The sequence below is a fragment of the Thunnus maccoyii genome, chromosome 8, assembly GCF_910596095.1.
Source record: "Thunnus maccoyii chromosome 8, fThuMac1.1, whole genome shotgun sequence".
Lineage (NCBI taxonomy): Eukaryota > Metazoa > Chordata > Actinopteri > Scombriformes > Scombridae > Thunnus > Thunnus maccoyii.
Window position 1 is genome coordinate 33,555,001 of NC_056540.1, and position 15,385 is coordinate 33,570,385.

Consider the following 15,385-nt stretch of genomic DNA (forward strand, 5'->3'; position numbering starts at 1 on the left):
TAGTGATGTCTTGTAATCTCATGTGAGACGATCCAGATGTTTGTTTTGGACACAGAAATAAAACCAAAATTAAACTAAAACTTCATATTTAAAACTGAAACTGTTGTCATCATTTCTACTTTCAAAGGCTGACTGTGAGGAAACCAAACTAAAGTGAGTTTACAGACCGGAGAGGCTGCTCCAGGTGCGGTTGATGTCTCTCAGCGCCTGCTTCTCAGCGATGGCCCTCTTGATCTCCTCCAGGACCAGGTTCAGCTCTTTGGAGCGCCGCAGGTTCTCCTGCTCAGCTGAGTGGAGACGCTCCCTCAACGCCAGGAACTCCCTCTGGTAGATATCCACCACATCTCCTGCGGACGAGATAGACGAGAGGACCAGGAGGTCATTACAGGTTTCCTCTTTTACTGCTCCGATGCAGCTTTTAGGACGAAGTGACACAAACAGCAGAGAAAATGCGTCGTGTTCTCAAAACTCTTCAAACTATCAACACATTTACACACTAAAAAGAATTTCTGCAATAAAAAAACTTTATATTCAAGACAGAAAACAGACAAACAGCCTCAAACACATGATGATACAATAAAGTGAAAATACAATTAACAGACACCAGATTAGACAGATTACAAATGTGCAGAATACACGACGGCCAAAGTGCAAAACCTCCTGCAGAATGTTCTGATTGGTGGATTTCACTTTGGATGATGAGAACAAGGAAGGTTTTGCTCATATTCAGTCTGTCTGCAGGATAATCAAGATAATCAAGATAATCCCGCCCTTCATGGTGACAGAAAAGTAACACAACAAAACAAAAACACAACGCAGAGTTCCTGGATGTGTAGAGAGGCTGCAGCACGAATCACTGAACATTCATCTCCAGCGGACGAGGAAGCAAATACACTGAATTTAAGGAGTTCTGACCCTCTTATACTACAATGTAGTAACTATTACATTTACTACATCTTTTTACCTGAAAACAAACTTAATTTTATTTTTAATTTCATTTTAATTATTAACATAATGTAGAGCATCGTTTTGTAGAACCTCTTCCAACTTGCACCAAGTGCAAAAGCTTCTATCTGCACTTTGTGAGGCATTAATATCTATAACACATAATATATAATATAGTCCAAAAACAGTGTTTTATGTGTTGGGTATCCTTAACAAATAACATTCTGCAAGAAAACAAGTTTTTTTTTAGTTTTCTCAAAAAAGTGCATTTTTCAGATCAGAGGTTTTGCTCTTCGGACGTTTTTTTAGTTTCTATTGAGCTCATCTGTTGTAAACTGCACACAGTAAACCGGGGAAAGGTCGTATTATTCCATTATAGGAGTTCTGTAAGGCTGCAACCAACTCTGATTTCCATTAAAAAGCGATTGATTGTTCACCGTATAAACATAACATGAAAGATCATTTCCTGAAGATAACACGTGTGAGCGCTAGAAGTTGCTTAACAGTTGCATGAAAGCTGTAAAAATGCAGTAAAATAAGAGATAAGTAATCTTTAATAATCCATTGATGGATCCTATGCAGTGTGTAAAATATCATAAAGTGAACATATTCACATGAAATGTTGAGTTTACTATCATGGAAAACTGGAAAACTAGTAAATATTCACATGTGAGAATCTGCTACGAGAGAATTTGGTGTTAAAAAATGTTTTTTATACGTGTGTCAGACCCACTGAGGTTTCATTAATCTGTTTTTATTTGTCGTATTGAAACGCTGTTTGACATTTAATCGGTGCATGTTACTGCACTACATCTCATTCACTCCCTCCTGCAGCGCCGCGCGGCGAGGAGGGAATAAAACCAGACGGATTAAAGCATCACGGGATTAACGTAAAGGCAGAGACGCTCAGAGAATATACGGGACTGTAACAGCTTGTCACCATCAACAGGTAGAGAGAAAAAAAAAGACTTAATCTGAGTAAAACATGAAAATAAAACGCTAAATCCCACATCTGCTGCATCCGACCCGTCCATCATCCCCCCCCCCCCCCCCCCCCCCCCGGCTGGGTTAAAGCTGTGTGAAGGTAAATCTGCTGTAATCCCTGTTAGTCTCACACACATCGTCTCCGTTCAGCGGCGACTGTACAGTAGTATCGTGACTGAGTGGAGCCAGAAAAGTCTCATAATGAGGTTTAAATGTTGTGACTGTTTATTTGCTCTAAAGTCACAGATCTGTTTATTTATTTACCTTTTCCTGCAGAGAGAAGCAGGCGTTTCCTCTCCGACAGGCTCATGTTACACATGTTTATTTCTGTTTATTACTGGATCATATTTCAGCGAGAAGCCTCCCTGTTTTTTATTTAAAAATTTGCAGATGTTTTCGTTTAGTTGTTCAGTCCATTATTATAATTTTTTTTATTGTTGAGAGAATTTAATGATGCAAACATTGGCAGTGTGAAGTTTCAAGAAATGATTTCCACTTGTTAACTGCAGATTAAAAGTGCTGCAAAAAGGTCACAAGTGTTGTGATTGATATGATTTGTCAAAATGAGCAAGAAGACACTATCTCATGTTAAACATTTAGTAAAAATGTGTCCCTGAACATCTCCTCCGCTGATGAATTTCCTGCGGAAAACTCTGGACGCTTTGCCAGAAGCATCAAGGAAGATGATAAGAGGAAAACTCACAGATACTAAAAAATGTGTCAAATCCCCTCTTTATGTTTCATTTTGGCTTCCTGACTGTTGTTTTAAGACAGACAGAAACTGTGAACTCGTCCTTTAAGAAGGAACATCCACAGCTGAAGTTCCTGGAAGTCTGACCAGAAGTCGTTCTTATAAAAACAGAACAATTAACGAGTTTTTCTCTCTTTCTGTCTGTCTGTCGGCTGAACTTTAATAGATGAAAAGTAAAATTAAAAACACACAGAAACGCTCTCATTTCGCTGTAATTATTCCTCTAAAACCTTCATTAATGGAACACAATAGTCACATCTGTTTGGCTGATAACTGAACACACTAAGACACACACAAACACACACACACACACACACTAACACACACTAACACACACTAACACACACTAACACACACTCGCTGATGAGTTTTTAATGATGCTCCTGCACTGTTATTTATCTGCTCTGATAAAATAATCTCTTTCCTGCAGCAGTCAGTCTGTTACATCTGCAGCTCAGTGCACACACACACACACACACACATTTAAAACCAACACACACACACACACACACACACACACACATTTAAAACCAACACACACACACACACACACACACATTTAAAACCAACACACACACACACACACATTTAAAACCAACACACACACACACACACATACACACAATTTAACACAAGAATACAAGTGACCACATATAAGGAACTGAATAAATAAATAAACATGGGAGACAAGTTCACGCAGAGTTTCACCATCATCTAATAGAAGTAAAAATGTTGACTGAACAAGAGTTTTTTTCTCGCAGCAAAGAAAAAACATTTCTTAAACTAAAATAAAATCCTAGTTTCAGTTTCTTTACACGGTTATCAGTGTGAGTGTCGTCCAGCTATATTCTAGATATTTTTCTAATTCTGCCTTTAGTACAATATGTGAATGATTTCTGGTCAAAGTCATGTGTTTTTTATGCAGTAAAACAGATGACTGAAGAGTAGGGATGCACGATATTATCGGTATCAGCTGATAAAAGCTCTAAAATGAAATATCAGCATCGGCGAATTCTGCTGATTTTGAGAGGCCGATATGTCGCCATCTCCTCCGCCGCCTGACTGTGCTTCCCTTGATGGTCTGTGTCACCCTGACGGTCCCGGTGTTTCCTCTGCAGGCTCCACTTCACTCAGCTGCCCGTCAGACCCACTGCTTCTTCCCACTTTAACCCGAATAACAAACGGGGGCTCGGTGCTCCACGTTAGCTAGCATTAGCTGGGAGGCTAGCCAAGGCTAGCTGGCTGTGCTTCCCTTGATGGTCCCGGTGTTTCCTCCGCAGGCTGCACTTCACTCATCTGCCCGTCACACGTTAGCTGGGAGGCTAGCGAAGGCTAGCTGGCTGTGCTTCCCTCCGGTCATGCTGCGGCTAACACTCCTTTAGCCTCCCAGCTAACGTTAGCGCGGGTCTCCACGTGGATCCAACCGGAGCACCGAGCCCCTGATTTGTTATTCGGGTTAAAGTGGGGAGAAGCAGCGGGTCTGACGGGCAGCTGAGTGAAGTGGAGCCTGCGGAGGAAACACCGGGACCGTTCTTGTGGTTGTTTTTGGTTTATAACGGCGGTTGGCGACCAGCGTATTAGGTGCATTACCGCCAGAGATTAAATCCTACACTCTGTCTGATAAACTCAAAGAAAACTCTACTGCTCCACCAACTTGGCAGGTTCATTAAAGTTTTAATGCTGAGCTCCTGAACTCCAGTCTTCCTCAGTTCTTCCTTCATATATTGTCTTTCTTGATCATATTTAGTACAATCTATGCTTGCATGTATAATAGTCTCCTCAGCCAGCTGGAAAAAATATGTGCATATATGGGTATCCACAATCAGCCACAATGAGTTGGAAATATATCGGCAAAAAAATCCAATATCGTGCATCCCTACTGAAGAGTGATACATATCTTTATATATCTGATACACAACTGCATCATCTGCATACAAACGAATAAACACACATTGCAACAGTCAGCAGTTAAATCTGAGATAATAAAACAAAGTGAAAATTCACTCTGTGTTCAGTCTGAAGACGCTTTCACTTGTCAAAACATGACATTCATTTTATATAGTCATAATCACTGGATAATTAAATCCTGATGATTTTATTGACCTCCTGACTAGAGCTGCAACAATTAATCAGTTAGTTGATGAACAGAAAATTAATTGGCAACTGTTTTGATAATCTAATTATTATTTTAGTCACTTTTTAGGAAATAAAAAAATACAATTTCAAGTTTTTCTGTCAACATGATGGTGAACTGAATATCTAACAAGACATTTGAAGACGTCACCAGAAGCTCTGGGAAATTACAACGATTATTTTTCACTATTTTCACTAACTTTAACTGCACTGTTCTGTCCAACATTTTACTAGAGCAGAAATTTAAAAATGTTTTTTTTAATCTGGCTTTAATTTAGAAGAATTCAACCTCATTAAAGTTAAAATTTGGTCTTTATTAAATATTTTCCTGTTGGCTTTATTGGTACTGTTTCTAATATTAGGTATCACATTGTTATCAAATGTCTGACTTGACTTTTAGTTTATTTCCAATTTTATTTTTGTCGTTCTGTAAAACACTTTGGACTGCATCTGTTCATAAAATATGCCATACAAATACAGTTGTTATTATAATTATTATAATTATATTTATAATTATAATAATTATAATTGTTATTATTGTGTGTGTAATGAACACTGCAGGACTTTAAGAGTGTTACAGACAGATTTCTGGCGGTTTAAGAGGTTTTTCTCTTATGTTTAAACAGGAAAAAGCAAACAAATCGGATTTACAACTGATACAAACAAGACAACAGACACAGAAGTGTGTGTGTGTGTGTGTGTGTGCGTGTGAGTGTGTGTGTATGTGTGTGTGTGTGAGATAACAACACCATGAAAACACTGATTGTGTTTCAGGGCCAGGCTCTCTACAGGATTACATCCTCATATATTCATGTTTTAACCTTTTGACCCCTGATGTCAACCGTGTGTGTGTGTGTGTGTGTGTGTGTGTGTGTGTGTGTGATAATTAATCAAGACAACAACATCAATAATGTGAAAGTAAAACCCTCATGTGGGGTCATGAGGTCACAACACACACACATGTTGGTCTTTCTGTAGTTGTGAGGACGTTCACTGACACGATGCGTCCCGACTGTAAACACGCTCAGTAGGAAACAGTGAGAAACATTTAAGGATGACTGGACGGAGAAATATGTTCATTTTGCCCACGAGGAAAGTAAAAGACCACAAAACACGCTTGTTTTGAACAAAACTATCCCAAACACACGAAGAAGAACCACAAAACTGAACCAGCTGAAGTTGTGATAACAAGACTGCAGCAGAATAATTATAAAATCAAACATTTTCAACACTAATAAACACTTCACAGCTTTTCATGTTCAGGTTTAAGGATTCGGCTACACAACAAAGATGATCTCATCATGTGATGCAGCTTTAATTTATCTCTGATTAATTTAACAAGACTTGAGTAGCCCTGATTTAGCCCCTGATCTGAACCCTGAAACCAAGTCTGAACCCTCAGACAGCCCTTTGAAGGCTGAAACGTCCTCACCACGATGGTTTCCAACTAAAAACTGTCCTCAGACTCTATTATTCTGGTGAAAAAGTTACAGCTTTGTCATTGATGTAAGTCTACGGTCAGTGATGTGAGTCATTCTCTCTGGTTAAACTGAAAAGCATCTTTTATTGTTTCTCTGAAGCTTTTGGGAGGAAACCTGATCCTCTTCTAGTCGTCGTCAAGGGTAACAAGCTCCTCATCTTTGGCCAGTAAGTATGAAAAAAACTGGTTGTTGTGTTTGGAAAGGTAAATACAAAAGAGTGTGTGGAAAATGGATTCTGTACCTACGTATGATGTGAGGTTGGAAAGACTGAGATTATATAATGATGACTAATTCCCGCCTTTCACCAAGTGACCTTTCAAACGACTTCACTGTGATAAAATCATGAGAGTTTTGCTGGCGTTGTGTCGCTCCCGTCACCTCCATTGTTGGGTGTAAGGTGGTCAAAACAGCGGCGTCCCTGATGGTGTCATTGATCCTCAGATACAACAGCTAACCAGAGTCACTGCTCTGTTCACCCAGACAAATCTCACAATTTCTCCTTTTGTAACTGTGCAGCCAAAAAACAAAACAAAACGTCTCTGCCGTCGTTTTAAAAATAACGAACCGTAGCTTCTCATCTGGCTCGCATCGCCGAAGCGTTACGCTAATGAGATGTAGAGTAAGTAAGTAAGTAAAGTTTATTTATATAACACCTTTCACAAACGCCAGTCACAAAGTGCTTCACAGTCAAAGAAATAAAATCAAATGCATCAAAATAAATAAAACAAAGACACCAGATAGAAATAAACAAGGAGAGAGCAGATAAAATAGTCAAATTAAGAGAAAGAATAGCACAAACTATCCACATGCCTGTCTGCTTTTTAAAAGAGTCGACAGTTTCCAAGGTCCTTAAGCTAGTTGGAAGCAAGTGGTAACCTCTGGGGCTGTAAAATGAAGTCAATGTGGAAGTGCCAAAAGCTGCAGTTCCTTGAATGACCAGTTGAGGCTCCAAAAGCGAGTCAATCCCCATAGACCTCCATGTTAAAATGTCCAACTTTACAGCAGAAATAAACATGTTTACAGCCTGGTACAAACAACGGTTTTGGTCTCTGTAGCTAATTTCCTCTTTCATGACAACTGTACGGGGGGTGAATTTTTTTATAACTCACCTTGTTTAAATTTATTAAGTCGTAAAGTTCTGCATAATGAAGGACATGGCTGCTTTGAGTGACAGGTCCGCCAGCCGCTAGGTGGCTTGTTTCAGTCATTCGGCCCCGCCTCTTTGCCCATTTTTGATTGGCTGGGAGTTAGGCAGCGTCACGCACTGCCAAGATGGCGACGGCCGGAGGTTCAAAACCGCTCTTCAGAAACCAACGGATGACGTCACGGTAACTACGTCCATATTTTGATACAGTCTATGGTTGGAAGACTGTTTCCAAAGCTTAAGGGGCTGCCGACTGGAAAGCATGATCACCCCGAGTCTTAAAATGAGTACGAGACACACTTAGAAAGCCCTGGGTGGAGGATCTAAGAGCTTGGCTGGTGGTGTAGGGGTGCAGAAGGTCTGTCCGTATGTACTGTGGAGCCGTGTAGGGATCTATAAGTGAGCACAAAAATTTAAAGCGCCACTTCGTCCATTAACGGGATCGGCTGCTTAGATTTGTGACGTATGACTGAATCTGTGTTTTTTAGAGCCATGACTGCTTATTTCACTCCTGATATGTGTTGTAACACATGAAAACACGTTAAAAACAAGGTTAAAAGCCTGATTTTCACTGGAGGAGGTCTTTTAAAAGAACACTTGTCCACACAAAGACACACACGTACAATCACACGCGTTTATAACACACGGGAGAGCGAGGGCGGTCATGTTGAGTCATCCTGTGATAATGTGTGTGTGTGTTACAGTTTAATAATATAATAGCTACCAATCACAGGGTGGAGACCACCGAGGTAATGAGATTACCCAGCATCCTCTCTGCCTCTCACCATGACTCACAGTAAATGCTCTTCTGGTTTTTCAGCTGACAGGAAGGAAGGAAGGTTCAAGGCTCCTCGCTGATCAATAAAACGTTTTACCGTCTTATTATTGATCACATCCACATGTTTAAAGTGATTTCTTCATTTTAGCTGTTGGCTACTCTGTGGGATCTCAGTTAATCTTTTAATTTTCCATATAACTGCATGTGATTTAATTTAATTAATTTAATCACATTTAAACCTGATGTTAGTGGAGTCGACGCTGCAGCTCCTCAGAGTCTCATCAGCACCGACAGAGCTGCTGCTGCTGCTGCTGAGAGATCTGTTATTTACATTCTCTGCTGCGTCTGTTTAATAGTATTTCATCAAATATCCAAACTTATTATTCATACTTCATTATGTGCTTTTAATACAGTTTTAAAATATGCAAAAGCCACAGATATCAGGATTTGTTGCTATAAATGTGCAGTAGGTTTATCAGAAAACAGCTGAAACTGAAGGTGGGAAATGTGCCAAAAAACCAAAACTAGGAGCTAAAAGAGGCTAAAAAAAAAAAGCTCCAGAAATGGTGACGATTCTCTGTGATTTTATCACTCCAGACGACACTTTTAGCTCTGTTTTTGCTCTCCACCAACTCCTGAGGGAAATATCTGGCTCTAGCTAGTCTACAGCTAACTGTTAGCAGGTAGTGTTCAGCAGCTTTTTAGAGCTTTTTCTCTGAAAACGACGCTATTAGAGTGCTGAGAGTGAACCAGAACAGTAAAGTTGCAGCCGGACAGATAAACAATGAGCTGAAACTCACTATAAAGCTCCGTAAAGCCGAGAGGAGCTGCAGAGCCTCTGTAGCTTCATCACTGCGAGCCACGATCGACACACAACTGTCAGCTCATACAGTGAAGTTATAGAAATAATGATTATACCCACTTTAAATTATGGATGAAACTGAAAGTATAAACTCTGAAACAGGACACAGATGCATTGTGGGAGACAGACAACACATCCTCATAATATACGTTTACACCATCTAGCATCTAGCAGTAACAACACACAGGACGGTCATATGCTGCTTTCCAAACTGTCACACATCACTGTTAAACAATAAAGATGTTTTATGATGAGACAGCGCTGTGGTTCAGTAAAGATCACGGTTTGGTTAATTCCTTACTTCTCATTTATACTTCCTTAAAGTTACAACAACAACAGTAAACACCATGATGTTGCGTTTTTTATAAAAATGTCCCGACTCGTGGTTGGAAACATCTTTCCATCCACCCAACCTCCTCCGCCTCCTCCTAATAAAGAAATATCATCTTATACTGACGTCGTGTCCTCGGTTCATCATCACTGCGGCCGCTAGACGGCGTAAACGTAACTATAAGTTGTTTTTGCCGGCTGAATTTTTAGACCAATACTCTCGTTTTTCTGAAAACAGAACAGCACATTAACTAGAATAACAAATATAAAACCCCAGTTAAGCTCAGATAAAGTTTATAATTAATTCCTCTTTCTGTGCAGCCAACAGCAACAACACAAACACACAAGAAGAACCTGTTCACATGGCTGAGCTTCATGGACAGATCGGCCTGGCACTGTCTAACCGAGTCCCTAACGAAGTCCCTAACGAAGTCCCTAACGAAGTCCCTAACCAAGTCCCTAACGAAGTCCCTAACGAGGTCTGCAACGAGGTCTGTAACGAGCCCCCCCCAAGTTCAGCTCTCTGCAGTTTCTCTGTCTCTTAAACCGGATTATCAGTTATTACAGCAGCTACTTTATAACATGTATTATTATCGGAGCTGAAGGAATATGTTATGAAGTTACTTCAGTTGGTTATCGAGTGTCACATGAAAGTCAAACAAGAAGGCTGACAACAGAAAACCCCAAAAAACTCTCTCACACACAGAAAATGTCAAACAGGAAGTGAGACGGGCGACAGGACAGGAAGAGCAGCTGACGGGGAAACGTTGCTGTGATTTTACCTGCTGAGTCAGACTGATGAGTTCTAGAGAAAGAGGAAGAAAGGAAATCCAGTTTGCTGTGTCATTGAACCCTGATGGACTGTTATATCAGTTCATTAACAACAGAACTACTGAGCGAGCAGCCAAAACCTCCTTCAACAACAACAACAACAACAACAACAACAACAACAACAAGCTTCTTCATGCTGCACGTTACAAAAAGCCACAGAAATATAAAGATGAGAGAGAAACATCAGACAAACCGAACAGGAAACAAGCAAAGATTTTAATAACAGTAAAGAGCGAAGCTGTGAAGGTGAACAGTTGATTGATTAATCAATTAGTGGCCAACGATTATGATAATTGATTCATCATTTTGAGGCATTTTTTGAGAAAATATGTGAATATTTTCTGGTTTCTTTCGTCTCTATGACAGTAAAGTGAATATCTTTGAGTTGTGGATAAAACAAGACATTTAAAAACGTCATCTTGAACACTGATCGACATTTTTCACCATTTTCTGACATTTTAAGGCCCAAAAAACTAATCGATTAATCAAGAAAATAATCAGCAGATTAACTGATAATGAAAATAATCGTTCGATGCAGCTGAAATGATCAGACAGACATGGAGTCTAACAGACGTTTGGAGTCTGCAGATCAAACTGAAACTGATTCAGTCTGTTTGTTTCCACCTTTTATTACATTTATATGAGGAAAGAAGAAAAAAAACAAAGTTCTGATACACAAATCTGTTTTCAGTTTTTGGACTTTTTCTCTAATCTTTGATTTTTGCTGAAATATTGGATCATTTGAACATTTATTGAAATGAAAGCATGTGAGAAGTTTAGAGGGAAAAATCACTATTTGGTGGAGCTGTTAACAACTCATAGACATGTGAAATGTGACCCCGACTACACACTGCTTTTTGTAAGACGTCAAAAGACAAAAAGGTTGGAAACCACTGGTTTCATCTTTAACAATGTGTTGTATTTTAAAAGCTTGTTATATTATCCATTGTGTCAAATCTTCATCTGAAAAGTAACTAAAGCTGTCAAATAAATGTAGTGGAGTAGAAAGTATAAAGAAGCTGCTTGTGGTTTTATAATCCACCAGTGAAAGTAAAGCTTAGTGAGTTTGGAGAAGTGAAGGTTTGTTTTTACTGCGTGTCGGTTCGTCATGTTGGGAATAAACGGCCGTAACGTGTCTGCTGGTGCAGCAGCAGCAGCAGCAGCAGCAGCAGGAGGAGGATGTGATGGTGATTGTCAAAGACTCCTCAGCAGCTTCCAACCTTCTTTTCTTTTTGTCAGTTGAACTCGAGAACAAAGAGACAAACAGCTGGAGTGTGTGTGTGTGTGTGTGTGTGTGTGTGTGTGTGTGTGTGTGTGTGAGAATAAACAGGTGACAACTTGTGATTTTTTTTTCAATCTGGTATCAAAGGAAGCCAATTATCCCTCCACACTCACACTCACACACTCACACACAGGCAGGTATGTGAAGAGTGTGAACACACTTGGCAAAAGTCAAGGCCACAGAATGATGACATCATCCTGCACGTGTGTGTGTGTGTGTGTGTGTGTGTGTGTGTGTGTGTGAGGTAGAGATAATAACAGTATTTTCAGCATTTAGAAATAAAGCAACCTTGTGATTTGTGCTGTTTTTAAGGCACAAAAACGACTTCACATGTTGATCTTTTCTGCATCATTATCTCTTCATCTCACTGACGACGTCGCTCAGAAACCTGGTTTCATCTTTCATATCGTGTTGTATTTTAAAAGCTTGTTATATTATCCATTTTCATCTGGAAAGTCGAAGAAGAAGTACAAAATTTCCCTCTGAAATGTAGCAGAGTGGAAGTATAAATTAGTATCAAATAGAAATACTTAAGTACAGTAAATGTATTTGGTTAATTTCCATCTCTGAAACTATTCTCCCTGCAGGGACGAATAAAGAACATCTTGATCTTGATCTTGATCTTGAACAACACCCCGAGATATGACTTCATCTGATATCTATCGCTTGTTTACTAAATGAAGACTCTGAAAAGGAAAGTTTCAGGAATAATGAATGTTCACGCCTCGGCTGTGAATTTCAACACGACTCCCACAATCCTCCTCTTCTATTCACGCTGAATTATAATGTGAGAAGAGTCTCTCTCTCTCTCTCTCTCTCTCTCTCTCTCTCTCTCTGTCCTTGGTTAACCTTGTGTGAACAACCTGATGCCAAGATCCTGCGTCTTATCATCACTGCTGACATACAGTTTTCTGTCAGTGTGATAAGAGCTGAAAAAGAAAGAATCTACAGTGATGGAAAACAGGAGGTGAACAGAAACTACTGAAGCTGAAGATGAAAAACAAAGTGCTATTCTTCTTTTCTTCCATTAATTCACACAGATCAGATGAGAGCAGAGGAGGACTGGTAGGAACATTAGCATGCGAGCCAGACGGACTGAAAGACAGAGAGAGGGATGAAACAGCAGGACGGCTGACAGAAAACCAACTGCAGAACAACAGAAGAAACAAACCACACAGAAATAAAAAAAAAAAAAACACAAGAAGCTAAAGAGCAGAGCAGAAAGCTGTTCAGAGCGTTAGCCAAGAAGGCTGAATGAAAGACAAAGGCGGGTTTCTGTTGCCTCACAGACAGATAGAAGAAGACACGATGGAGAGAATCTGCTCTCAGCCAGGTGTGTCTGTCACAAACTCTGCACAAGCGTTTTTAAAGTTTTTATATCTTGCTGACAGAAAATACGGCCGACAGGTGTCCAGTAAAACCTTTAATCAGGACACCTGGAACAGATGCAGCTGTCAGCGGAGGACGGTTGGATGTATGTGTCACACATGAAAGGACACAGCTGCCAGAAAAATGACAACAAATATAGAGACGAATAAAACGAGAAAAGTGCAGGTGACAAAAAGCTTAACAGAGATTCATATTTAAAATATATTATTTAAACAATCTCATCAATGTGACTGAACATAGAAACTTCTGGATAATGTGTCGATCCTACAGGTTTATATTCTGACACCAGTTTCAGTTATTTTACACTTCCGTTTCTAACAAATCACGTTTTGAACTACAATACCCATGAGCCTCAGCTGCCGTTGCTATGGAGAAGAAGCGACGGGCGCGAATCAGAGCGTAAAGAATTCAAAACGCTTCGTCGCTGAAGTTGTAAACAAAACAGACCCAGAAGTCAACATCGTAATCTTTAGTTTCCAGCACTGTGATTGGCTGTTTCTTGCTGAAATGCACCATGGGAGTTGTAGTTAACTTCTACCCCCAAAAATCTTTACGTCCACAGTCTTGTACCTTCAACTTTTTTTTTTTTTTATCAAAGAACCAGAAATGTTCTAACACAGTTGTTCATCTTTTCTAACCAGCAGAGTTTCATGTTGATCTAAACTGTGAGTCACTGACATTGTTTACAGGAAATATTACTTCTGGAAGCAGCGGCGCATAAACTATCTCTATTGGCTCGACTGTAGTTTGCATGACTGAAGGTGTGAGTGTCCTCCCTCTTCCTCCCTCTTCCTCCCTCTTCCTCCCTCTTCCTCCACACCCTTCTGATGTTGGATTTTTGGAATCTGCGTCCAGAAATTTCGGTGTTTTCCTGAACAAACTAGTGCAACACCATGAACGTCTTCAGGAGGATCGTCTGAAAAGCGCTGTTATCGACGTTTTTTGTGACTCGTGGCGTCAAGGCGACAAAGACAAAGAGTTGTTGGACAGAGGTCACGGAGGTCAAGATACCGGCGCTGTGAGGCTCAGCTGTGCTTCAAAGTCCAACTGATCACATTTAAATGAATAATTTGTACTATTAGAATGAAGAAAAATGCAATGAACCAGAGAATCACCGCCTCTTTTTCTCAGGAGAAATGATGTAAACGATCGATGCTGATAGTAGACAGTTATACTGCTATATGATACCTACTATACTACACTCACACACAGACAGACACAGTCTCCTCAGGTCAAACCCAAACACTATCATCTAACACCATGACTTCATCCTACAAAGTGTGTGTGTGTGTGTGTGTGTGTGTGTGTGTGTGAGCTGTATACACAACATCTGAGCTCTTGTTTCAGTCGATATGTGGAGTGGATTTGTGTTTATTTGAGCCTTTAGTCAATACTGCTGTTTGCCTGTCTTTGTGTGTGTGTGTGTGTGTGTGTGTGTGTGTGTGTGTGTGTGTGTGTGTGTGTGTGTGTGTGTGTGTGTGAAATAAGCTCACCCAGTCACACACACACACACACACACATTCAGTGAGTGCGAGCTGGTCAGTTTGGCAGCGATCAGATATTTTCACATGCCGCTTCCTCTCAATATCAGCTGTCACATCCAATAGGAAGAGAGACAAAGAGACGGTAGGAACAGAAATCTGGCAGCGTTTTGGTTCCTACCCTCCTGTCAGACCAGATGAACTCGCTGGCTTCAGTTCCTGATTTCATTCTGACTCAGTCTCACAGTTATTTTATTCTTTATCTGTGTCAGTGAGTGATGCTGATGTCTGTCAGTACGCGTCTCTGAGCTTCAGTTCACAGGAAAACATAAATACTACAGCGTTAAAATGTACCGATCACATTCCTGATAGATCAGTGTGATTGATAAGATGCATCAGCAGAAGCTCGTTTGTGTTTAACTTCCAGTTTATACTTTTACTTTCTGTTTACGAGAGGATGTGATCATTAACAGTCATGTCTTTGCTGCTGGCTGTTTCTCCCACACACATTAAACTGACATTTGGCACTGTGTTGAAGCACAGAGCAAATGTGTAACTGTCCAAATACTTACAGTCTCTACACATATAAGCATATATATTTATATATATGCTACTTTTCAAAACAGACTAGTAGGCTCCTATATGTGACGCGTCCATACAAAACCATCCTGAAGTCCAGATGATGTTTCACTGATGTTTTATTGAAAAAATAAACAAAAGTGAAAGAGTCTGACAAGCAGCTGTTGCACAAAAATATACAAAAAAAATGCAATCTGACTGTGAAAATAACGTGATGAACAGATAATGATGATGATGATAGTAATGATGGTGACGATGGTGACGGTCAACAGAGAATATCAGAGCTCTACCGACTCCCTTTGTCCAAAAACTGCCGCCACCAGCTGAGTGAACAGGTTAAATAATAGGAAACCACAGCCATGTGTCAAGCAACGTAAGGGACGCAATATGTGATGCCAACATCAATATATACACA

General features: G+C 40.1%; 1 protein-coding gene across 1 annotated transcript in view; it reads right to left on the reverse strand.

Moving 5' to 3' along the window:
• mgat4b (alpha-1,3-mannosyl-glycoprotein 4-beta-N-acetylglucosaminyltransferase B) overlaps positions 1 to 15,385 on the reverse strand; it is a 109,202-nt gene that overhangs the window by 54,577 nt on the left and 39,240 nt on the right. The window contains exon 2 of the mRNA XM_042418386.1: positions 168 to 347. Coding sequence (XP_042274320.1) covers positions 168 to 347 — 180 coding nt within the window. The remainder of the gene's footprint in view (positions 1 to 167; positions 348 to 15,385) is intronic.